Below are 26,587 nucleotides of genomic sequence, written 5' to 3'. Positions count from 1 at the left end.
AAATACTTCCAGCCTTTCTAAGTGATGCAGAAATGTTTTTCCTCTTGTTAGCTTCTTTGTTCCCACTTCTTGAAGATTTTTAGGTGACTACTGGTAAGCTTTGGGGTTTTATTTGTTTTTTTTTTTCTACTCACCCCTTGATCACCTGTTTTAGCACGATCCTGATTTCTTTTGTATTTCTTCATTCTCCCCTGGGAAATTTGTGTCTGTGTCTGGCATCTGTCCCCACCATCTCCTCCTTTGTGAATACTGGGGTGAAAATTTCATTTATTTTTTAGCAGTGTCTCTATCGTCCGTCAATATATTACCCTTTCTCTGTCTTCCAGGCTTGACAAACCACTTTTGAGGCCCCTCCTTCAGGTGCTTTGAGAAACAGCTCATTATTATTTATCATGATCTCATTGGTAATCTTTCTTCTTTCTGGCACTCTTAATTTGGGGATGTTTTCTGATATTCTCAACATCTTCCTGTAATCATGCCAGTCTCCTCTATAACACTTGATGTCAACTGTGCCTCTTTCTTCATAAGTAATTGCTCTGTGCTCTCCAGTTTTCCATCCTGTTAGCCTGATAGCTGGAAATTTCTTACAGCGTGTCTATTCTTACACAGCATAACTTTGGGGTGTCTGTTTATTGGATTTATCTCTGAATACGCATGCCTGTTTCCACTCTGGGTGCTTTCTCCTTCACTACTTGCTCCTTTTTTTTTTTTTCTTTCTTTTTCTTCTTTATAAGGTCTAACCATCAAGGCCACCTTTTACATTTTGTTTTGAGGGATAAAAAGGCTGCGGTTCTGCCTACACATGGCCTGCGTTTCTCAGTGTTTGAATTAATGGCTCAGATAATATTTGCTATGAAAAGCATCATTTGATGACCAAATCCAGTGCAACAATCCATTAGGTCCAAACTCCTACATGTGCTCCAAATTTGCATAACCAAATCAAGCTTCCTTGCTCTTTCTTTCTGTTCTCTAGTTTGACCACAGACTTGCTGAAGCTTCTAGCTGGATTATCACTTGCTCTTAAAATACTCTCCCATGTTCCACTTCCAATTATATCCTTTGTTTCAGATAAAACTTAATCAACAGGGGTTTTGTGTAGGTTTCCATTTGTACATAATGATAAATAGCTTAAGCTATATTCAGTACATTCACGATCACTATTTTACTTTCTTTAACATACACAGATAAATCACATTCTATCCACCCCATTATTTCCCATGATTATGTCCATGTCCTGGCGGTCTTTACTATCTGAGAGACAGAATTTAACTCCTCTCCCACTTTTTAATTATTAGCCAATATTAGCTTTTCTCAAAATTAAACAATACAAAATAGAGCAGCTTGAGCTAGATGGTAGATGCCATGCAATAAATGTATTATTTTCATTATAATGAATAAAAATAGTAAACTAAGTACTACTATATATTATATATGGAGAAAGTAACATATGTATTATGTAATCATATAAAAAGTAAAATACAGAAGGACTTTGCCCCTTCCATGTGGATTAGACTAAGGGTGCTACAAAGCAATACTGAGTAATATAGTCACAAATCAGTGGAAACTTCAGCAGGCCACGGCATAGTGTGCATTTGTGTGCTGCCCTATTCTCCAAAAAGAATGCTGTCATACCCATTTTAAATAAATGGGAAATCCACAGAAACTGACTTCTCTGGGATCACTAAGAAATCGTGGTGATCCAGTCCCAAGCGCTAATTGGTAATGCTTTTAAGCACCACATTTAACTGGATTTTCTTATAGCACTAATGTTCCTCCACCGACACAACTTAGCAGGCAATGTATTTACAAAACTGTAATAGCCTGAAAAGAATTAACAATGAACAATGTGCAAAATAGTCAATTACAAGCTTAAACTTTAAACAAGCACTTACAATGAAGATTTAAAAAAAGAAGAAAAAAAAAAAAAAACTATCTTGGCTATTGGGTCATTTTCCAGGCTACTAACTGCTAAACCATGTGCAGAACGTGCTTCCAATTTAACCATCCAGATTTTCTAAAAAGGCAGATAGCTTTGCTCTGCAGGCAGAATCAAGTTGGTCTTCAATTTGATTTTCAAAACAAAGCAGTTCTACAGAAAACCACTAAGCTTTTGCTACAAATGATCAGAAAAAGAAAAGGGGAAGTAGGTTTTATTTTAAAGACCCCAATTTGTCCATCCATGTAAATGAAAAATATAACTTTATTTTATTTTCAAAAAGGGTGATAGAGGAATAAATTCTACAGCCCCATCAGTTTGTAAGGATTATTGGCCACAAGTCTCAGCTCTTCTGAGACATAGCATTGGCAATGGGTGCCAATGCAAAAAATAACACATAGGAAGTCAGGATGATTTTTAAAAGCTACAGAGAAAATCTGAAATGCTTCCTAACTAATAAAGCACCTCTCAGGTCTTATAAATAATTGGACACAATGAAATCTGAGATCTCAGAATGGGTAGCTTCCCTCTTCCAATAACACCAGATCAAAACCCATATACAAGGAAATGACCGGAACAGAAGCCAGGTGCATAGAAGAACTTTTGCATTTCCACAAATGTGCAAAGAACTTTATCACAGTACAGAATGAACACATGAAGCTCTGCACCCTTCTGCAGCTCTAGGTTGTAACCAGCCCAGAGTCTACAGAAATCCTACGTACTGGTATAATGAACCAAGATGGGCTAGCTTTTTAAATATACCATTCGTACGTACTTCTTGTGGGTGTGACCAAACAGAGGAAGCTGAAAATGGTTTGTCCAGAGGGAAGTCTGTAACTGCAAACAGTGTGCTGATGACCCTGCTGACTTGTCACCATTGTGATGTTTCCTATAAAAACAAGTCAGGTTGATCTAACCTTGGTTCTAGTCAACCTGGACCTTGTATGGGGTCCCATTGCTTGGTTTTAAAACAGGTTGTTGGATACTAATCTATGCCCTCCCTCTGAGTATGCCTAGCTGTCCAACAACAGAAACCTGTTCTCAAAACTCCCCTGTGAGCTCACACATCACCCTCCAGAGATCTTGTTTATCACAAGAACCATGTTCCTGAAAATTTGCCATGAGTCTAATTTTCATAGTCTAACATGGGCATCCCCTGGCAAGCAGTCTGTAAAGCAAATAGTTACCTCTCAATCTATCATTAGTGTTAACCCAAATTTTCACATAACCTTCAGCATCTGTATTGAGTAGCTGGCTCACCTTGGAATTTTCTGCCTTAATATTAAATGTATGTAAAGAAACATCTAAGACTTTTGTTGAGGCAATTTTAAGCTTTTGTTGTTGTTGTTCTTGTTTGTTTTAGTTCTTTTCTCAAGAGACCCAACAAGGTAGCTGGTTAACTATCAATCAATGGCAAATTTAGTAATCATCATATCCTATCTATTGCCTGGTAAATTTGGGCTCATTACACAACTCAAAATCAAGAACCACATTTCATTCTTCCATTTGTCATAGATGAACCATTTGGCTTAAACTTCGTCTCTAGAAAGAATACTGAAAGTAGAGAAAAGGATCCACAATCATAAAAATAGCGCCCTTAACTGCTCATATGCCCTACAATAGTAATGGTGAAAAATTACACAGTGTTGATGATGTTCTGGGGATTCCTCTATGCATTATACATGCATTACCTCATTTATTTCACGCAGCAATCCCAACAGATGGATTTTATAATATCTTCAACACAGAGATGAGGAAACTGTGACTCAGAGAAAGCAACTTAGATGTCACCCAGGTCGTAAAGGGCGGGCAGAGCCAGGATATAAACCCAGGAGTTTGCATTCCTAAGCATCACACCATCTCACTTCCTATATCAACAGAGTGAAAGGACAGAATTATTGCACATTTGCAGACCAAAGCCAACACGAAGAAATCAAATGAGGATACGTATTAAGTCCCATTATACACAAAGACATGGAAGCCTTGGTTGGAAAGCAATTAATGTTAAAAACACTTAATGATTTTAGTGGACCACAAGCTCCATTTTCAGCCAATGCTAAAATATGAATGTATAAACAGAATTTTAGACTGCATTAACACTAAAAACGAGAGCAGATCCACTATTGATCAAACCAGATCTGGAATACTAGGGTAAGACTTGGATTCACCACTTGGAGGGAAAAAGAGACAAACTAGAACACAGCAGAGGATGGTGACTGGAAATACAAGGTGTGGTTAAACCATGTTCTATGATGTGTTGCAAGTTTTCCAATTGCGCTTTTAAAGGAAGCCAAGATTATCATCCTTGAAAACAGGGGAAAGAGAGACAATACACAATATTAGTTAGCTTCAGAGGGAAAAAATGTGTATTTCAGTCTGACAGCTACAGAATTGAGAACTTTCTGAAAGTTAGAGGTGTCACAATGCAATAAATTGCCTTGTTGGTGGTGGCTCATGTCTCTCTCTGGGGAACTTATTTATTCCCATGACTTCAATTATGAAATATTAATACTGTATGCCAAATCTGCAATCCCAACCCAGAATCACAAATCTGTCCACCCACAGACATGTCAAAAATTCATTATTTCCAAAACTGAAATGACCGCTTTAATCCCCCATGACTTCCTTCTCCTCAAATATTCTACATCTTAACAAATGGCACTGCCATCCACCAGGTGGCCCAAGCCAGACACCAAGAAGCCAAGGATGACCCCTGCCTTACCCATCAGTTACCAAGTCCAACCATTTCCATCACTTTAATATCACTCAAATCCATCCTCCTTTTCATCCTCACTGTTCCCAGTTCAGCTCAATCTCATCATTTCCTCTTGGAATTGCCTTAATCACCTCCTGAGTAATCTCCTTGCCCTCAAGTTGCCTACTATTCACAGCTGCTTGAGTGTCCTAAATCATAAATCATATCATGGTATCTCACTATTTAAAATCAATCCTGGAGTAGTTTACCACATGCTTCATTGAAAATTAGACATCTTCCACTCCTAAACACAACAGACCCTTCATTTTTCTGGGGCCAGGATTCTATTCCAGCTTCACCTGTGTATTAGAGCATTTTTATACTGCTATGAAGAAATACCTGAGATGGTATAATTTATAAAGATTTTACTTATAACTTATAAATAATTATAATTTATAAAGAAAAAGGGGTTTAATGAACTCACAGTTTCACATGACTGGGGAAGCCTCACAATCATGGTGCAAGGTGAAGAAGCAGCAAAAGCATGTCTTACATGGTGGGAGGCAAGATAGCATGTGCAAGGGAACTGGCCTTTATAAAACCATCACATCTCCTGAGATGTATTCACTATCACAAGAACAGCATGGGAAAAACCCACCCCCCGTGATTCAACTGCCTCCCACCAGGTCCCTCCCACAACATGTGGGGATTATGAGAGCTACAATTCAAGATGAGATTTGGGTGGGGACACAGCCAAACCATATCAACCTGTTGTCCCTTCCTCTGTGGAACTACATCTCATAGTCATCTCATAGAATGACTTCAGTTCCAGTATTCCTGTTACGTCTTCCAGCTCCCAAGGCTCTGCTCAAGTATCTCTACCAACTGGTAATTTTCTTTCCACCAGGATAGTTCTAACTCACTTTTAAGATGAAGCTCAGGTATTACCACGTATATTATTAAGAAAATTCATGTTAATCCATACAATAGCCATTCCTAACTCCCTCCTCCCTTGCCTGTCTCTTGAGTCAGAGACCCAACCATGGCTCTAAGAGTTCACATTCCAAGCTTCCCTTGCAGCTATGGATAGATGTCTGCTAGAGATTTAGCCAATAAGTTGTTAGCAGAATCCTGCTCAAGACCACCAGATTCTGGTAATGTTTTTCCCCCTTCCTGGATGGAACGGGATATCTGTAAGGATAAATGCTACCCTAATCTCTTCCTCCCCTGCCTCCTTTAGGGGACTCTAATGTTGTGTGTGAGGCTCAAGAGCTAGCCTGCAAGAAAGAAATGCAAGAGGAGTGGAAAAAAAAAAAAAAACTGAAGAATGAAAATCAGCATGCTGAGGAGGGCAGAATGGGAAGACAGAAACAATGATTTGCTGAACTCACACAGGCAGCCTCCTGCCTCCAGACACCTGAAATGAAGGGGAAAAACCCCTTTGTTTTACTAGCCTACTATTGTTATCAGGCATTCTATTAGTTGCAGCTGAACACATGTTTAGCTACTATTCCACCTCTGGGAATTCTTTCTAAATTCTCTACAAAGGAGGCAATGCAGTGGTGGCTGAGGACAAAGGCTTTAGAGTTCAGCAGATCTCGCTTCAAATCTGGGTTCTGCCACTTACCAGCTACACAACACTGGGCAAGTAACCTAATCTCTCTGATCCTCAATTGCCTCCTTTGTAAAATGGTAATGACAATGCCTAACAGAGAAGTTTATTATAAGGAGTAGGCAGGATAATATGTGTAAAGTACTTAGCAAGTGCCTGGTACACAGTGAGTACTCAAAAATCTTAGCCAAGCTGGGCACAGTGGCTCACACTTGTAATCTCTGGGAGGGCAAGGCAGGATGACTGCTCGAGGCTAGAGGTTCCAGAGTAGCCTGTGCAACAGAGTGAGACCTTGTCTCTACAAAAAATAAAAATAGAAAAAATTAGCCAGGTGTGGTAGCACATGTCCGTAGTCCCTGCTACCAGGAGGCCGAGGAGGGACGATCTTAAGCCCAGAGGTTTGAAGCAGCAGTAAGCTATGATTGCAACCCTGCACTCCAGCCTGAAGGACGGGGTGAGACCCTGTCTCAAAAAAAAAAAAAAAAAAAAATTAGACGTTATTATGAGGAAGCTGATGGTGGAGTATCCCCGATATGTATGCAACAACACCCTGGGAACACAAGGATTATTTCTCCAACTCCCTGAATTGTAATTATCTGATATCTACCTGATTCTTTTATTAGGATGTGGGCCAAGTTGAAAGCAAGAAAAGCGGCCTGCCACTATCTAGTACCTAACATAGGGCTTGCAGATACTAGCTTTCCAAAAGTACTTGCTGGGTGAATGACTGTACGAACCAAAGACTCATTTGAGTGCTGAGGTTTATCACTTTGGGCAGCTTCTAGAATAAATGGAATTTATATAGATGGCTTAAAAAAATACATATACTGAGGACCATATGATTGCAGACATATCGATAACATGTTAATTTTATTTATCAAGCAGCCAATGAAACTTTTAAAGCAGTAAGATAGGCTGCTTTGCTTTCACAAATTTGCCCTTTCCCTCAGTGCTGTAAAGGAGCACTTCCTCTATGTCTGAAAATGAAGACAGCTAAGATATGAAGTGTAAAAACCGCTTATGATACAACCAAAGCCAAAAACTGAACTTGGGATCTATGTTTCATCTTCTCTACCCCTTCCAACGTAGCCACTAGAAAAGGCTTTCGCTCTGAGTATTTACTTGTGATGAACTTATCAAATGAACAACCCTATTGTTTTGTGGGGGGGGAAAAGTGGGGGGTAGGTGGATTTTTTGACAAGTAAACTGTATCTGACTATTAGAATGCACTAAAATATTGTTTCTATGCAGTGTTTTGCCACCTACAGGCAAACCCCTACAAAATACTATTGTCTAGGAACGCTCTTTAAATGTGACTGCTAAAATGTCACCTAATCACAGTGACCATGGAAAATAATATCTGTTATAAAAACCAGTCCTCCTTTCATCATAAAGGTTTTTCACGTGTAATGGGAGCACTTTATTTTTCTACAGGCAGGAATATTCCCTCGCAGTAAGGAAAGGTGATCTGCTCTGATAAAACTTTAACAGGTGGTGAAATTTATCTATTCTATTATAGCCTTACAAGCCTACACTAATTATTAATTATCCGCCTAAATGTATACTACTTTACACATCCTGCTCCTTAACCAGAACACTCAGAAAACCCATTGTACGCTGCCTAACGGACCATGTCTTGAACGGCTAAATGGCCTAGCAAATGCAAGGATTTTCCCATACGTACACTTTACAGTGTTAATGTAGACCCACTGCCTACACAAACCAACTGCGTTTCCACAACCGCATTCCACCTTGAGGAACACAGGTGACTTATGGGAGGCATCTATCTGTGGACAATATCAGCAGATTAGAGTCAATTTATAGAGCAGCTTCCCTAAAGTGCTTGCAAGCAACATTACCGTGTAGTTATTACAATTGTAGAGATAGTGAGTACTCTCTCTTATTCTGCTCTGTGAATATTTTACAGAAGTCACATAGAGGCTTTTTATGCCAGAGCAGGTGTGAACTCAATTCCACTCTTAAACTAGTATCAGCTCAGCTGAGAGAACAGCCGTAAATTTTTATTTCAGAACCAAATGAAACTCATGAGAGTAAGGGGCAAAATCTCATTAACTATTAAAATGCCTTGAAAAGATGGGGAGAAGGTGGCTTGCTTTTATTTTCAACTGGTGTTCAAACTATACCTAGGGATTTGCGAAAAATGGAAAATGTAATCACACAAAAGTATGTATATTTAGAATTGTTTTATTTCAGGAGAAACAAAAAAATTCAGAGAGCTCGCCCCCCCTCCCCTGGAGTTAGGTCAGTGACAGAAATAAGGAAACTGAGATTAAAATGAAAACCAGCTTGTTCAAAATCACACAAAGATCATTTTGTAAACTATTGTTTACCAGGTTGGGTTGTTTTTTTTTTTTTCCTGGTTTTTCTCTAGCTAACAGGGATCATCCACAGCTACTGAGGCGGTCTGCCAAGATATTTAAAAGATCTGTGCTCACTGCATCTCAATTTCCAAATAATATTTGTAAGACCATCAATAAATAAGGAAAAAAATTTATGCATGAAAACACACACATACCATATAAAGTATGAATTTAATCCTGTCAGTAGACCAATTGTTAAAGCTTTCAAAAACACGGATATTAGGCTCATTTCCAATTACTCTGAAAGTTCTGAAGGAGACAGGGTTACTAATACATTTTCTTCCATGATTTGGCATTGCCCAATTAAGTGTAATCAGTTACACATAAAGAGTTTATGCTTATATCCGAGGCATTCAGATTTGGCTACTGAGCTGTTAAGAGTACAGCTTGGTCTGAACAGCCAAGGTGAGGAAAAGTCATGACCAATTAGTAACCTAGTAATTTCGAGACTCAGAAAGCCAAGCCAATGCTAATAATACAAGGCTAGAAAATCTTACTTCGCGATCTATCGCTCTAAAATTAGCTTTATATGTGTCTCCTCTTCTCTTATCCTTCACTTTTTCTGTCTCCCCCTTCTCCACCAAATGTTATCAGATATTACACATTTTCTATTTTCATTCAGCTTTAATATGGCCCACGAGGGGGTGGCATTTAATTAATCACTTCCACATTCTGCCAGAATTCACTACATGATGCTCAAGTTTGCATATCACTTTTGCCAAGCTGATCGGACCTGATGAACAGAAAAACAGAGTAGATAACATAATAGTAGGTGTAATAATAATTTGCATTAACTGAATTTTAGGGCCAGGTGGCTTTATGTTATTTTATTTAAACACAGGGCAACTTACTTAGATGAGACATTTCATCACAGTGCTAAAGAAACTTGCCCAAGGTCACAGAACTGGAGAGTGGTGATCTGGTGCTCACAGCAATGCCCAGCTGACAACAGTGCCCTGCTAGGTCCACCATCCATCCACCACTTCCCCCATGTTAGTTCTCTTGTGGCATTTTCAATCTACATGAAAGCTTTAAATGTTTTATCTTAAACATAAACAATATAACCAGCTGTATTTTATACCACTTTCAAATGATGCTTCCTTATAATTTTTCCTATTAATATGTCAAGGAATTAAGAAGTGATTAATAAGCAATCATCAAGAAGACGAAAAATGTTTGAGCTGTGTCTATTAACCACTTAGAAATAAATTTAATTTAATCTCAATCTATGCTCCATATATTTTGCAATTGTTGGTTCCTAGGCCTAATATTCTGCAAAAGAAAAGAAAATGAGATCCACTGAATACCTCCTTTTACTCAAAACAAAATGTGCTTCCTTTGGATTCAAAAACTCTTAAGAGTAAGGGGAATTGGAGAATAATCCAATACAGAGGCAACATTCTATACCAAGCGTCTGTGAAGGAAGGGGAATGAGAGAATAATCCCATATATAGAGGCAATAGTCTATACCAAGCATCTGTGAAGAAGAAAGAAATGAAGTGGAATATGACTGTCTCCAAAACATTCCTGAGCACATGGAAGGTATTTGTAAAACTATCTCCTTGATGAAAACCATCATACCTTGTAGTGACTTCATTGTTCAGATGACCTACAACACAAGCAAAGATATCTGCATTTGTCCATGGGTTCTCCCTAGACTCACCACTCAAAAACACCACACCAGGGCGTTCTTGGCCTTGTGTTTAAAGATGAAACTTGAGAACATTAAAAATGGAGAGAAACATGGCTGAAGGCAAATATTTCACAAAAGGGAGCATCTGAATCCAACACAGCTGTCCCCAAAGAGGTACTTATTTTATGGGATTACTGTTTTGTGGACTGGCTAAAAAAGACGCCTTTTCATTTTGGTCTTGATGTTTACAGAACTGAACATTCTATACTACCTCCACCTGCTCCTGCCTTCTGTTCCAATCTCCTTAGAAGGCATAGGTATTTTAAAACTGCTACCACCCAAAACCCCAAAGTCTATAGATTTTTCCATTCATTACCCAGACAAAAATGACAGATGACCAGTGTGTAGCCTCGCAATGCCCTAACAGTCACACAGCAGAGCACAGTGGTTACAAAGTGTATCACGTCACCTCACCTTTCACAGTGAGCCTGGGAGGGGTGGGCCAGGCTGGCATCCCTGTCCTCACCTGGGAAACCAGAAAACGAGGGCTCAGAAGAAATTTGCCCAATGTCCCATCACCCATCACTAGGAAGTGAAAAGCCAAGAATTATGCTGAAGTGACCCCTGAAGACCTAGAATCCACTGTCCCATGACAACCTGTAAGACGTGCAGTGCTCAACACAGCTCCTTCGCTTCTCTGGTTCTAAGAATGTATAATGTGAACAAAGACAGCAGTCTTATTTTTATTGAGGATGAATACAGCACTTAAGAAGGACACATAACTTTCAAGGATGTGAGGTTCACTATAACTATACTGATGTTATTTTCCTGGAGCCATGGAGTAGTGAGAGGTTTGAGAAATGCAAAGTATTTAATTGCACCCCCGCTGCCCAAGATCCAGTCAAGAAGTAGGGTACTGGTTAATACTGTCACAGACACATTTTAAGTACAGGGCTTATGCAAAATTCAAATAAAGCATTTTCCCAAGGAAAGACTTAGAGAATTGGCCAGGCCCAGTGGCTCACACCTGTAATCCCAGAACTTTGGGAGGCTAAAGCAGGAGGACCACTTGAGCCTAGGTGTTTGAAGATGCAGTGAGCTATAATCATGTCACTGTACTCCAGCCTGGGTGACAGAGTGAGACTCTGTGTCTAAAAAGAAAGTAAGTAAATAAAAACATGAAAATAAATAAAAATAAAAAACCTAGAGAAAAACTTTTTCTACTAAATAAAAGCAGCACTGTTTATTTCACATCCTGGTTACCTTTAATGATAGATGGTCCTTCCCCCTGCCTCTGTTTCAGTGTGTCTGATTCATGGCATGAGACTGTTCAGTAGAGTTGGGAAACCTCTGGACAAAAGATGGATCTAACTCTCACAATTTCATCCAGTCGTGGCATGTTGTCTAAAACTAAATGTCTTTTGGCTGCACCTAATCCTCACATTAAAAATCAGCAATTGCAATTGTATACATAGTAAAAGAAAGTAGAGGGTTTTCTCCCCCAGGCAGTAGGTATTCTTGTCTGAGTGTTTCACGGTGACATGGCAGGTTGCTGGAGGTAAGTTCTCTGGAAACTGTTTGGGCAATGGTCCAGGAAAAAGATCTCTGTCTGTCGCTTGTAGCAGCATGTCCCAGGGACATGCTCCAGGGTGCCAGGTCTGCTCTGGATAGGTGCAGTAGGAGGCACTGGGAGTAAAACCTGGCCTTTGGCTCTACCAAAGACCACCCAGGGGACTGGAGAAAAGGGTGGTGACTGGAGCTACAGGCCTATTGCGTAACAAGGGTGCCCTGGACAGGCTGGCAGGAAGTCAAGCCGGAGACCTAAAAGAGAAGGTTCTGGGGAAATCAGAGGTAAGGAGAGCTGGCTCTGGCTGGTTGCTGCCTTGCTCAAGGGCTTAGGACAATGAAGGCACAGGCCTTGAAGGTGAGATGCAAATAGCAGGCCTCACACTCCTTCCCATGCAAGACATCATGCCTGGGCTTTCTCCACCTTCCTCTCTACAATATCTTTTTTCCTACTCCATCTTCCTCTCTAATTTGCTGACTGCACTTACAGTTGAGACATCTTTTTATATGTTTTTTATTACATGAAAGTTAGTGCCTTGTTCTTAATTTTCAAAATGATTAAATAGAAAATTATGTATTTTTCTCTTAAAAAAATTAAAGTGTGAATTGAACACTGCAAGTTAGTAATCCCAGTATGAATCCCTGACTCCCTTCTCTCCTGTCTATTTCCCAGGTTGCATTCCCAGCCCTGCTCCAACCTCTGCAACTGGAGATGGCCTGTGTTATGGGGAAGCAGTGTGGTTGGGAGACACTGCTCAACTCATCCTTCCCCTTCTGTCTGCATCAAACCTGAAGACACCAGAAGCTGTGACCCCCATCTTGAGACAGTGAGGGAAAGGACAAAAGAATCACAGAGCCATCAGCCCTGACATCACTGAGCTGCAAACCACTTCCAGCAGGGGCCTACCACCAGACTTCTAGAATGAGAAAAATTATTCTTAAGCCACCATTAGTCACATTTTCCATTACTTCGAAGCAAAAGCATTCCTACCTGATACAAATTGCTTTTTACTTTTATGTGAAGCTTAAATGATTTATCTTCTGTTTGGGTCAATAACTTTGTATGTGAGAAATCTTCCCTGGGTATTTAGAAGGTCTATACATCTCTGTTGGCCATAGTTTTCAAGTAACATTTTTCTGGTTAGAAATTCTTCTAAATGTTATAAGACTTGGTTTACTAAACCAAGTTTGACTCTAAAAGTGTTTGAGGATCACAGCATTAACTGTGCTATATCACAGAGTAGGCTAGAAAGGAAACAAGACCAATGAGAAAAGGATGGAAATGTTCTCCAACTGGACAACAGGAAATCAGTTATCTTAGCTGAATAACAGAAACACAACTTTTTTCAATGGCTTTTCAAATTATTTATTATAATTATAATAATAATTATTATTATTAGCAATGGGGCCTCCCTCTGTCACCCAGGCTGGAGTATAGTAGCACAATCTCAGGTCACTCTGGTGATCTCAACCTCCCAGGCTCCAGCAGTCCTTCCACCTCAGCCTCCTCAATGGCTGGGACCACTAGTGCATAAAACCATGCCCGGCTAATTTTTTTATTATCTGTAGAGACAGGATCTTGCTATATTGCCCAGGCTGGTTTCAAACACTTGGGTTCAAGCAATCTTTCCATCTTGGCCTCCCAAAGTGCTGGGATTACAGGCATGAGCCACTGTGCTCGACCTAAAATATTATTGATTTTACTTATTTCTGCTTATACATAAAATAATCTGTGGTGTACAGAAAACTGAAATAGGCCACATTGTAAGACGGTCCGTTTCCTATTTTGGCAGAATATTTTGTCCAGTCAAGGATATAGTCCTATAGAATAAAACATGGATTTTTATATGACTGGCTCTGGTTTAGGGTCTTCTTCTTGGTACAGTAAGGTATAGGCCTAACTTTAATGTATGGGCTTTTCATTCAACGTTTAAACCCTATCTATCTAATTCCCTGATTCACTCGACAGTCATTTATTGAGGTCCTACAACCTCTATGCCAAATACTGATCTATGCACAGCACTTTTCTCCTGATGACTCAACTTAATGAGTTATTATTTTATTTATCCCTAACCAATCCAATTCCTTAGCTATAGATCTGGAATCAGCTGAGCTATAAAAGGAGTATCTATTTTAGTTAGGCTTTAAAGAATTACATTTGGAAAACACATCGCTGGCAAAGTCACTTGAAGGTATTCATAAAATAGAGATGAATGGATTAGAAAGAACAATAAAACATCTCCAAAGAGATAATACAGTATAAGGATAAAATGACGTATCCTAAAGATCAATGGACCATTAGATGATAAAACTACCTCAGAGATCACCTAAAGAGCTGTTCCTCCCTCAATCTAAAGATGTGAAAACGACCTGACCAGAGGACCCACAGGGAGCTGTAGCAAAACAGAATAGAAAACTCAGTTCTTGACTGGGCATGGTGGCTCATGCCTGTAATCCCAGCACTTTGGGAGACTGAAGCAGGCAGATCACTTCAGGTCGGGAGTTCAAGACCAGCCTAGCCAACATGGTAAAACCCCATCCCTACTAAAAATACAAAAATTAGCCAGATGTGGTGGTGCACAGCTGTAGTCCCAGCTGCTCAGGAGGCTAAGGTGGAAGGCTCACCTGAGCCCAGAAAGTTGAGGCTTCAGAGATCATCCTACTGAACTCCAGCCTGGGCAACAGAGAGAGACTGTCTCAAAAAAAAACAAAAAACAAAAAAAAGAAAGAAAGAAAAAGAAAAGAAAAAGAAGGAGAAGAAGAATAGAAGAAGTAGAAGAAACAACCTCAGTTCTCCTGACTCCTGACTACCAGCCTTAGCTCAACAATCAGGATTGCTAATAACACCAAGGATGAGGCTCAAACGAGTCATACTTGTTAATATTTCAGGAGGACATTTTAAATTTAACATTTAAAAAATCAAAATTCCCAAAGTAAAATCAAATAAGACCACAATTAATAATTTCTTCTCTCAGAAATTACTTGTGCCACATTATAAGTCTAATACCTAAGAGCTGATACCGAGATAACCTCAAGCTGAAAAGTGTCATTTAAAAAAAAAAAAAAAGACCAAGATGTCCCTAACTAATGAAGTAGCAAAGAGGCCTGCTCGTATCACTACCTGATGTCGCTGCATTTAAAAAAGCGAACTAAAATTTCTAGAGCTGACATCTATATTCACAGTTCCATTCTTATGAAGTTACTAAAGATCATTTGACCTTTGGAACTTTCAAACATCAAATGATTGCCATTATTTTACAGGTTTTGCTATTTTCTAATACTCACACTTCTGCACAGAACAAAATATCTGACCACGAAGTTAGGTAACATCTCATTCATGCTTTGAAAAATTACGTTTCTTTGTAGTCATGCTTTTCCTTTGTACATTAAGGCTTCCAAAAACAGTTTTCCTAGTAAAAGCTGATTCATTGCTTATTCTCTGTTTTACAATGAAGAGTAAAACTCCCTGTATTAGCATGTACTCACATTTGCTGTTTTACAAGAAGACTGTGGCATCCGCTTCTGCCACTGGGATTTGAAAACACTCACAACACTTCACCTTTATGCTGGGCTAAACTCAGGGTAGCCATAAACACTCTGAAGTAATACAAACCTAAATATTCCTGCTAGGCAAACGGAGCGGTGGAACCGAATTATAATGAGCTAGCAGCTGTCACAATATGACCACAGTAACCAAATCAAAATATCAACCGCTAATCCAGATGAGATTCAAAGGTCATCCTGTAAGCCAGCAGCTTTCTTCAGTTCTGCCTGAAACCTCAATCTAATCCAGCAGTAAAATGTTCCACTGAGCTAGGTTAGAAACCATTTACTCTATGGTGGTAAATTATTTAATGCTCTGAGAAAGTACCGTAAGTAGGACTAGTACCAAATACTACACTAAGGAAACTGAACCATTCAAAATGGGCCATGTGAAAGCACAGCCCCTGATGCTGAACTAAGCTGTAGCCAAGTGTACAAAAGTATCACTTTTCACACCCTTCAGTCACAAATACCATGTATGTAATTTTATGGGGCAACTTGCTCACTTATCCTCAGTTTTCAATCGATGCTCTGGAATAATAAAAGGAAAATGGAATGCTTAGCTCCTTCCTTGGATCAAATAGTTTTAGCTAGAAAATATATTGTCTACCATTGTAAAAATATCTGGACAATTACCTGCAGGAGTTTAGTGCTTGACAAAGGGGAAAAAAAGTTTTCTTTTCTGAAGTGCATATTCTTTCTATACACTTCTTGCCAGGATTTTCAAACTATTCTATAGCATATAAATAACCCTCTTAAAAAACAGAGGAGTTAGACTCATGGACCCTTTCTGCCATTAGCATACTCTGAAAACTATCCAACTGACCACCTAGGAAGGTTTCATCACATTGTTTAAGAACTGCAATGAACGAGTTTCCAATAGGTCCAGGGTACATTGCAATCATTAATAATGATAGGCAGTCACAAGGAAGAAATGATTTCTTTTCTCCAGATATAAAACAATGCATGGAATTTCAACTAAGGCAAAATGTAACCTGGCATGTATCTACACAACGAAAGCAATGAGTGACTTCTTAGCAAATGTCAGGTAAAAGTATATGAATTGGTCAATGTAGACAGTCGGTACTCACATCTCTAAGCCCTGCCAACATCAAAACAAACAGAAAGGCTATTCACACCTATTTTTCAAAAATTTAGGAGCTTGCTTTCTGTTTCTGTTAGTTAGGCTTTTCTTTAAAAGACTTACAAATATCAACCACTAAAACCCTGTATGACAAGTATAACCACAGACAGGAACACAGAACAATCTTATAAACCAAGAAATGTCATTAATTCTTCCAGCACGATACATACACTGGGTGTGTGGGTGTACATGTGTGTCCATGCATGTATAACCACACATGGGTGTTTTAGTTATTTTACTTTAGGGATTCACAAACTATCAAATAGTGCTATTTTTCCACACACATTAGCTTATATCTAAAAGAATAAACTAACACAAACATTTTATTACTTTTGAGCTGGGATCTCACTCTGTTGCCCAGGTTGGGGTACAATGGCATGATGTCAGCCCACTGCAACCTCCACCCCCTGAGCTTAAGAGAGCCTCCTTCCTTGGCCTCCCAAGTAGTTGGGACCACAGATGCGTGCCACCACGCCTGGCTAAGTTTTTGTATTTTTGGTAGAGATGAGGTTTCATCATGTTGCCTAGGCTAAAACACTTTATTACTCTTATAACTTACATCGCACTTTGCATAAATTTGAAATAGAGACACAAATGAACTAAGTTTTGGAATTTCAGTGCCAAATAGAAGTATTATGTTTAAAAATCTGTAAAATGCAAAACCATTCATGTGAAATCAAGAAGTTCAGAGTGCTAATAATGGGTTTCGTTACCATAAAAGAGCTTACAAACAAATATACTAGCAATGCCTGTTATCATTTCTCTAAAATTGTATACTGCCATAAAGAACAAAAAATATAATTAATAACAATCCACTCTCAAAGGAAAGAGTAGTCCAGTACTTTTTTCTTTCTTTGCAATAAAATAAAACCTTACTAAATGAACAGTTTACCAAAAAGAAAAAAGAAAAAAAATCAGGTCATCTGCAGTTAATAACTCTTTCCTGTAAAATTAGTGTCACTTATTTCTGTAGCAGACGCCTAATTCAGTCACAGGCTTGATTGATTTGACAATAGAGAATCTGCTGCAATAAAGTGGCTGATTTATTTCTGATGCTATTGCTTTTACCCTGATGCGACATCACGGTAGAATTAAGTCTTTGAAACAGAAAGAAATACTTTGCACTTTCAATGGAAACCAGTTAAAGACTCTGAAAGTGGAGACTGGAGTTTTGTCCAACACTTATACTGAAGTCCACTACCTTCTTTTGGTAGAAAGAACATGTCCACAAAGGTCACAACATGGGCTCTGGTTCTGGACACAAAGTGCAGTTTAGAACACAGCATATATGCTATGAGTTCAAACTGTCCCCTACACCAATGGATCTTACTTTGTTTTTATTACCATTTGTAAATTAATTGTCCTTAATTTCTTGAAAATGATCTATCTTTCCTTTGTAAAGCTGTAACATAACACCAAATATGGCTCATCTGAAAAGTGGTTTCATTTTAAATAAACAGCAGCTTGGGCAAAATCAATGAGAATCTTTGTGCCCTGAATCTAGCCTTCAGATACGCAAGCCAATCAAGAAGGCGTCTGGGATGTGAGAAATTTTAGCGATGGGAAGAGTTTTTAATGCAGCATCAGAGTGAATTCTCTTAAAAAAAATTGTTCTTCTCTAAATAAAACTGTAAGGTATTTCATACTTGCTTCAATATCTTTTTCTCCCTTTTCCATTTTTTTTCACATACCGCGCAATGCCCTCTCGCTCTGAGGGCAGACTTCCCTGACCCCAGTCTGACACTGCGCCGTTAATGTCAGATAAACCATTTAGCCCAAGCACAATTCTTTTCTGTGCAAAAATCTGCTTGAGGTGGAAAATGTAGCAGTTTGTAAACAATGAAGAGCCATGTTTCAAACCAGACAGCTTATCTAACAGAGAAGTCCTTTCATTGGGAACAGTGGGTGGGGGCCTCGTGGACATAGTAGCATTTCCTATCACAATGCAGGAGACTGTCTTGGTCTCCATATTTAAGAGTTTAATGGGAAGGAGGGCAGACGGGATAAAAGAGCAAGGCTGACATGGATTTGCAGCCTAAACAACAACCAAGTGAAAAGAATCAGCTCTCTCCGCTCTAGACTGTCGGGTCACTTATATTTTAAATACTATTTGGATTGAAAAACTAATTTGATTTGTAAAGCAGTTGCCCATGAGGAAACATGAACAGAACAATCATTTAATCTGTTTGTACTGCTTGGTGTATTCTGTAATATTAATTTACCAAGTTGTTCTTTAGAGTTAAAACTTTTTTCACATAGATAACATAAACTTCTCACTATGAGTATTTATTTATTCATTTTTCTCACTGTAGCTCATTAGAGGATCATTTTAGGATCCAAGGAAGTTAGTATATTATTTAAGTGCTACTTCTCAGGACTCTATTTTCAAATAAATCTTTTATTCTAAGCGGTTGTGTTAAGATGAATAGAAAAGCAAAGGTGCTGGAAATAAAATCATAACTACTGACACTGAAGAGTCAAAAGCTGCCTTTTAAAATCTAATTTGATAAATGTATCTAGTCACCTGTATCTACATATCCTGAGAGCAAGAAACAATGCACCTTGCTATCAACAACTGATAAAGGACTGGGATTCCTGTTTTAGTTACAATGTTAAAACATACATATGAAATTTACTACTTTGAAGGCAAAAATAACACAAAAATAAGAACATCCTATGACCAAAACCAACCTTGTGGTTCTCAAAGTTGGTAAGACACTCAAAGGCATGCACATATGATGTCACCCATTAACTATAAGTTGCTAGTACTTATCTGCTTTGACTCTTTTGTGTTACATATGTGAAACCCATTTAGATGGATTTGACAGTGATTTTTCAAAGAATGCGAGATTCAAGGACCTGAAGTAACTGGTCTAGCTTCCAAAGCTTAAAATCATGACATTCTTTAGAAGCATTTGCAGTTATGGTCTCAGAAAAACATAATTACCGTTGTGTGCGTTCCTTGGAGTGTTGTCCAACAGCTTGTACCAAGAAATGTAACTTCACTTATTGACAGATTCTCAAGAGAATCTGGCCAGGTTGAGAGATTTACTAATATTGTTAACAACTCATGTTTACTAGAACAAAGATCATTTTTTCAATCAAAACTAAAGTAGCCAGCTATTGGACCTTTTAAACCATTAGGAATCATCTTTTCATTGCTCAAGTCACTGCTGTTAAACAAACATCCCTACAGGGTAGCCAAAAGCAGAAAAACATGCTGAGGATGCCAGGATGAACGGCATGCTGGAGATTCACAGACAGCTCAAACAGGTAACTTGCTTTAGTAAAGCAGGATGCGGTCTGCCTAGGCCATTAGCTCTCAAGTTCACGCCTTGATAAATACACAACCAGATTTTACAATTCAACTTGAACGCACTACTCTGATTTAAGCACACTAAGCCCATTAACACCATTTATTTTCATAAACCCTTTAGCAGAAATCGCAGTTAACACTGACTATATATCATTGCCAATCAACAAGCCTAGTGATATTTTTATTCTAAATGCTCACCACTTTGACTTCATCTACCTTAACTCAGGAAACTACTTATGCAACATTGAAACTGTGGTCCGTGCTTTAGGTCTAAGGAAACCAAAATTTCCATGTAGATTCAGTATCACTAAAAGCATTTCATTCCATATGGTTGTAAAACTTAATCTTTGATATACTATTACCAAACACAGATTGCCAATACTTCTCTGCAATTTAAGACTATTACAAGTGAACTGACTAAATATCCAAATGTCTAAAAGCAGAACCTCTGTCTAGGACATGGTTTTACCCTCTATAGTAAAACATAAGCATTTAAAAAGTGTAAGTTAATTTAAAATGAGTCTTACTTTGTATTCTGGAATTGACAAAAGGTGGAGAGAGATTGTCATGTGACCCAAGGTCCCTGCTGGTCATGTGGTCATAGGGAGTCCCATCTCCATAGTTCTGTAAATAAAATAACAGTGTAAGTTGTTATTTTATATTAATGAACAGCACATAAACATGGCCCCACTACCAAAACTTCTCCCATCCTAAAAAAACTGGAGTCCACTATTTCCTCCCTGGAGCTTCACTAGAAGGAATCTGCACCTTCACAGGTATAGTGGCTAAAAGAAAACTCTAGAGTCTACGAAGTCCAATTTCTCCTCGTAATAGCTGAGAAATCTTAGAAATAATAATGGTATCAACTGCATGGGGTTGTTGACATGATTAAATAAAATAGTGTATGTAAAACATCAGACACCTATAAAGTATATTGCGTATGTTAAAAATTATTATTTTAATAAGGCCACATTAAAGCAAAATAGTGCCACAAGGGAAAATTAGGCATAGCATGCAATGAATTGCTTTTTAAAGACCAAGATAGAGCCATTCAAACAATAACATTTGGTGTTAGGATACTGAAGTTTCAATGTTTTATTATAGGATACTGAAGTTTCAATGTTTTATTATAGTTACTATTGTGGTTGTAAGATAACTAGATTGTCACATAAGTAATTAACACATAAGAAAGTTAAGAATATTAGGATTTAACTATGATATGAACATCAAAACATTAGCATAAATTAGCATTTCTGGAGTTGGACAAAGTATGTCACACAAAAACAACCAGTTGTAAAGAAGACAAATTTTGACAGAAATATTTCATTATTACAATCAGTTTATTGTTTTAAGGGGAATTTAAAATTAAAACAATGTTTTTAAGCTGTCCAGTTACTTAATTTTAATGGGGAACGTTGATTACATGGTAGAAAAAAGTTAAAATCATCTATACTACATGGTTCAACTTTCAGTCTACTAAAGTGCATAAAGTGACCAAAGAAGGGGGGAAACGTCATTCTGCTCAGCTGGTGGAACTGCCCATAAAGTCTAAGTTAAATTTACTCAGAGGTATCGGTTGCATGTGAGTCAAAGGGCAGAATCTGCCCACACACAAAAAAGAGGGCTGCTGCATGAACTAGGAAAAGACACATCCCCTCAACCTTAAGGAAAACAACCCCGTTCTCGGTCACCTTTCCTCATGTGTAACAACTAACTTGACTGATACTATAATCTAATTCTGCCAACATGTCGATCTATAAAAAGAGGCTGCATTGTAAATACCCATCATAGTACACTCACTCATTCTATACCAGGCATTGCATAATGCTAATTATCACTTATTAAGTGTCCTCATCCTAGATAGTGTACTAAAAGCTTAATATATATTATCTAATTTAATTCTCAGCACAGTGCTGGAAGGTAGACACTCTCTCCATGTTAAGATGAAGAAAGAGAGACCTTGAAAGTCTGCCTGGGTATAAATCTGCCACAAATGATTTGTCTCATGCAAACTTCTGGATTTAGAAAATATAAATTACACTAAATTGGTTTGAAATTATTCACCAATATATTCGTGAGAAAAATGGCAGGACAGCTAACAAAAACCAAAAGCTAGTTAGTTTTAATCCTAAATTAAGATGATTCTAAACAGACCTTGCTTTCTGAAACACAATTAAAAGTACCATGTGTACTGAATGGAGAAATCATAAGAAATTGTGAAAATCTAGACGAACTAAACAATTGAGGGGAGTTCTATGATCTCCACTTGCTGTGACGGGGAATGGATTTATTTCTGCAAGTGCAGACTGTAACATGAGGAGGAGGAAAGATTTCCTCAACCCATCCATATAAAGCATTAGAATGTCAAGCGCGACAGCTGGTGTAAGGGCTCACAAAGTTACTGGTAAGCTTAGAGATCCTGCTGTACCCTGAACACTAGACTAAGGATCACAATGCCATGGACAGGTGGAAATGTCTAACTCTGACTTGCTGAAATGTCCTCATTTTGACAGCTTGATTACCTTCCCTGTCTCTTATGCCAAAATGGAACCTTCCCCCAACCCAAATTTGTGTGAACATTTACAGTAAAATGTTACCCTCCCTGCAGAATGCTTCATCTATATATAGCTGGTTGGGAGAGGAAGAGATGCTGGTTTTACCATGTACACTAAGTGTACGTTTAATCTGGGGCATTATATATATATATCATAAAAGCTGACATGGATTTTAGAGGGCCTAGCAATGATCCAGGTAAAGAAATTTCATACAAAATCATGAATATTTAAATTGGAAGAAACATAGATGATCCTCTGGCTCTACTTCCTCATTTTGCAAAATAGGAAAATGAGGATGCAAGAGATGAAATGACATGCCCAAGATCATATACATACAAAAATACATAGTGCCTAACCACCCACCCATCTCTTATTCCATGGTCTTCCTATTACACCCCAAGAAACAACCAATGCATGTAGGAAAACTGTGGAAAAGAAGAGCAAAAACTTGAGAGCAAATAAATGAATGATCCAACTAGTGACCAAAGTCCCTACTGGTGGAATGATAACATGTCTACAAAGTGAAATCAACTCAGATTCAGTACGTAGATCATACTGCTAGGACAGAACCTCATACTGTGTCTTTGGGATTATTCCGTAGTCTGTTCACACCAATACATTATAGGGATATTAGGAATTTTTTTTAAGTTTTTCCATCTACAACAAATAGCATTGTGTAATATGGATCAACAACTGACAAACGAAAGACCGAATATGTAATGAAGGAGTTTTCTTCTGGTTAGCAGAAGTGGAACAGGTGTCAAATTGAATAACAGCATTCAATAAGAGAATGGGAAAAAAATTCCAAAGTCAAGCTGATCCTCATTAAACTTAGTATGCACATATATGTGTGTTTGTATGCACGTGCATGCCCATGCCTCTGTGTGTGTGTGTATGTGTGTGTGTGCGTGCGAGAAAGAGAGAGACAGAGAGAAACACATCTTCTGTTTGTCAATTTACATATGTGGGATGACTGGTTGTGGGAGAAAAGATTAGATATACTTACCCTGGACGGGCTTGGATGTCCTCCATTCCCCCAGGACCCTGAGCTACTTCTGTCTTCTACATCTAGGGACAAGAGAAAAGTTCTTCAGGCTTTCTTGCAGTAATTCGTTCTTTTTGTATATGCACTTTGAAATTAATGTTTCAAATTAATCTCCTGTTGCCTTTAATTAAGAACGAGGAACAGGGCTACCATGATGACAGTGACTTCTGACCCATCTACTTAAATTAACTCATTTAAATTCACAGCAGAAATGAACTGGACCCTCAGGAACCAGAGGTATGAACATAACAATTACTTCTATCCTTCACAGTGTTAGATAGCCTCAGTTTTTATAGATGTGAAATTGTACTTAAAGTTTTATTACGATCTTTTGGATAAAATAAGTTTGGAAATACACTAACACAGCTTTAATCCAAAAAAAGTTAAATTAAGGTAAATATCCACAGTAACACCTTTAGCATCCTCGCCATAATGCTCTTGGATCCTTTTTGTTCCACAGCCCAGGCTTATCACAGGAGACACCAGACATGCAACAGAAAATGAGACTGAGAAAGTATTCAGTAGTCTATTTCCACCAGCACACTACAGGGATATTAGGACTTAAAATAAAAACTGTTTTTAGGTTAAGACAGTACTGTCTCTGTCTTTCAATTTTTTTTTTTTTTTTAAACTAGATATACCACTTGGCCTGCAATCCTTAATCTGGGCTTTGATATGTGGTTATTCCATTATAAAGCAATGTTTTGTTTTGATAGATGACGGTGAAAAGACCTACATGATCCGTCGAAAAGTTGGAATTCTAAACTCGATACCAGCGAAGTTTCAATGCTGAGTAGATTACGAAATGTTCCATCCGTGCTCCAAATGGCAAATACGCAGGATGGAAAGTCTAACAGCTAAGTTACCATATTAATTGCTTAAAACATAAAAGTGTTTTAAAGATCAGTCGCTCTATATTTAGAAATGGCTGTGAGATTTTTGATGAAAGGGCCTTCATAAAAGTATAAAAAGTTTCACTGTTACATTATTTTGATCACGGCTGATAACAGACGGCCATCACAAACACCCTCCGACAGAAGTGGAGGAGGAAGTGTGAAACTATGGTTCAGGAGATATAATCCCATTTATTGTGTTTCCTAACATTTCAGTGATATTGTTTATTCTCTTAATGCGCTACTGTCATTCCTTTTATTATTACTGCTATTTTATTATCAGCAGAAGTAATCATAGTATAATTAATTGATTTATTTTGGGATACAGTAGAGTACATGGTGTTTCAGAATATCTTAAGAGACAGAAGAGCAACAACAACTAAGTTATTACCACTAAATTAACTTCTCTCTTTTTTTTTTAATGACAAATATTATTTCACTTCCTTTTAGTTGGTGCTTCAGAAGATAACACAAACTGCAAACAGATGTCCCCTATGGACAGTTAAAATCAGTGCACTGTGAGCTTCAAGGCATGTCAAGAAAGCTCTCGGGACTGCATCAAGCCTAGAGAAAAGGTGTAAAACCTTCCCCAGATCTGCTGTTTAACAACTCAACATGCTAGCCTATCCTGTATATGTTGAACTGAAGCACACAAAGAAACTACTTACAACCCTCTGGGATTCGCACATAAATAAATTTTGTAGCCTACATGGTTCTCTTAATTCTTAAACAAAAACCAAATATTTTCAGCCAAAATAAAAAGTGTATAAATAACAAAATCTCTCAACCACTGCAAGCTTTCAAAAGTCTGGCGCATCTTGACTTTCTTTTCACCTATAACAGCCAGCTTGGATTCATTTGGGAGATTTCTCCTCTTGAATTTGGCCAAAAAGTAATGGAGGAACAGATTTGAATCCCTATAAAGTACCATAAGATTTCAAATTGTTTGGACTCATTTTATCTTTTCAATTTTAAAAGAGGATTTTAAACATGAAAAGTAAGCAGAGACTTGGAGGAAAGAGGACGCTGTGGCCAGGCCAGTGGGGCTTCTGCATCTCAAATGACATTTGGCAAAGCCACTCAGGAGACATTTTTGGTTGTCACAACTTGGGTGGTGCTAGTGGCATTGATCACACAGGGGCCAAGAGTTGCTACTAAGTATCTCATAAATGCACAAAAGAGCTCTCCACAGTAAGAAATACCCTGTGCAGGGCACAGCAGCTCACACTTGTGATACCAGCACGTTGGGAGGCTGAAGCAGGAGGATTGCTTGAGGCCAGGAGTTTGAGACCAGTCTGGAAAACATAGCAAGATTTTGTCTCTACAAAAATTGTTAAAATTAGCCAAGTGTGGTGGAACATGCCTGTAGTCCTAACTAATTGCAGGGGCCGACGCAGGAGGATGGATCCCTTGAGCCCAGGAGTTCAAGGTTACAGTGAACTATGATTGTGCCACTGCACTCCAACCTAGGCAACTGAGACCCTGTCTCTAAAAAATACGTATGTTTTTAGTGTTCTGACCCCAAACAAAAATTGTGTTGAGATTGAGAAGCCCTGTGCTACAGCAAAAGGAATCAAGTTGGAGAAAAATGTACTAAAATTTGTTTATAATTTAGTAGGAACTCTTACTAAATATACAGCTTTTCTTATGCACTTTAACCCAGACTTGAGCTGGAATGTACCAAGAGACCTTCAAATGCATCTTCTGTCCACAGAAAAAAGGAAAAGTAATGGTCAACCAAGCAGCCTGCTAATTAGCAGGCAGATAAAACACATCAAAACTTGAGTATTCCCAACTGGGCAATTTCAAAAGCGAGCAATCCACTAATTAAAAATGCTGGAAGTCTAGCTTTTTCAAAGCAGGTTAAATACTGGCTGGATTCCTTCACAAATAGATTCCTGACCAATCGGATCTGACTGCTCTTTTCCCAGCCTTTCCCATTTCCATCTTTCCCACTTCCTGACCTCACACTGCTGCACCTTTCTTTCTCTGACTGCTCTCTGTTGAACAGGCTTCCCCTTCCCCTGGTCTCCTGCTGGATCTCGAGGATGAGGACAAATCACTAGCTCTCCCAAACCTAACAAACAGAATAATCATATGAATTCTAATTATAGTTTATCTTTGAAAAAAATCTATAGGTGCTCATTTATTCATATGCACAGAAGACACAAAGCTATAGCATGCGCAATGGTAATTCATAATGAATGTAAACATGTTGCTTTGAAGTCATTTTCTTCCAACTTCCCTCTCCTTGAACTTTGTCAGCCC

At 38.4% G+C, this 26,587-nt stretch overlaps 1 protein-coding gene and 1 long non-coding RNA gene across 7 annotated transcripts in view; one reads left to right on the top strand and one right to left on the bottom strand.

Annotated features, from left to right (window-relative positions):
* The window catches only part of TCF4 (transcription factor 4), a 366,762-nt gene that overhangs the window by 218,263 nt on the left and 121,912 nt on the right, over window positions 1-26,587 (bottom strand). For all 6 annotated transcript variants that reach the window (XR_002732953.1, XM_031934570.1, XM_023218359.1 and 3 more), the window contains 2 exons: window positions 23,388-23,449; window positions 20,354-20,450 (listed from right to left, as the gene is read on the bottom strand). Coding sequence is in view for 5 of the 6 variants with exons in the window: in XM_031934570.1 (XP_031790430.1) it covers window positions 20,354-20,450; window positions 23,388-23,449 (159 nt within the window). In the remaining variant the exon portion in view is untranslated. The remainder of the gene's footprint in view (window positions 1-20,353; window positions 20,451-23,387; window positions 23,450-26,587) is intronic.
* LOC111546870 overlaps window positions 11,936-26,587 on the top strand; it is a 30,188-nt gene continuing 15,536 nt past the window's right edge. Inside the window, exon 1 of the long non-coding RNA XR_002732955.1 lies at window positions 11,936-12,108. This is a non-coding gene — a long non-coding RNA (uncharacterized LOC111546870). The remainder of the gene's footprint in view (window positions 12,109-26,587) is intronic.

Source organism: Piliocolobus tephrosceles, chromosome 18 (assembly GCF_002776525.5).
Source record: "Piliocolobus tephrosceles isolate RC106 chromosome 18, ASM277652v3, whole genome shotgun sequence".
Taxonomy (NCBI): domain Eukaryota; kingdom Metazoa; phylum Chordata; class Mammalia; order Primates; family Cercopithecidae; genus Piliocolobus; species Piliocolobus tephrosceles.
The sequence above is the reverse complement of the archived record's forward strand: the minus strand, read 5'-3'. Positions and strand labels throughout refer to the sequence as shown.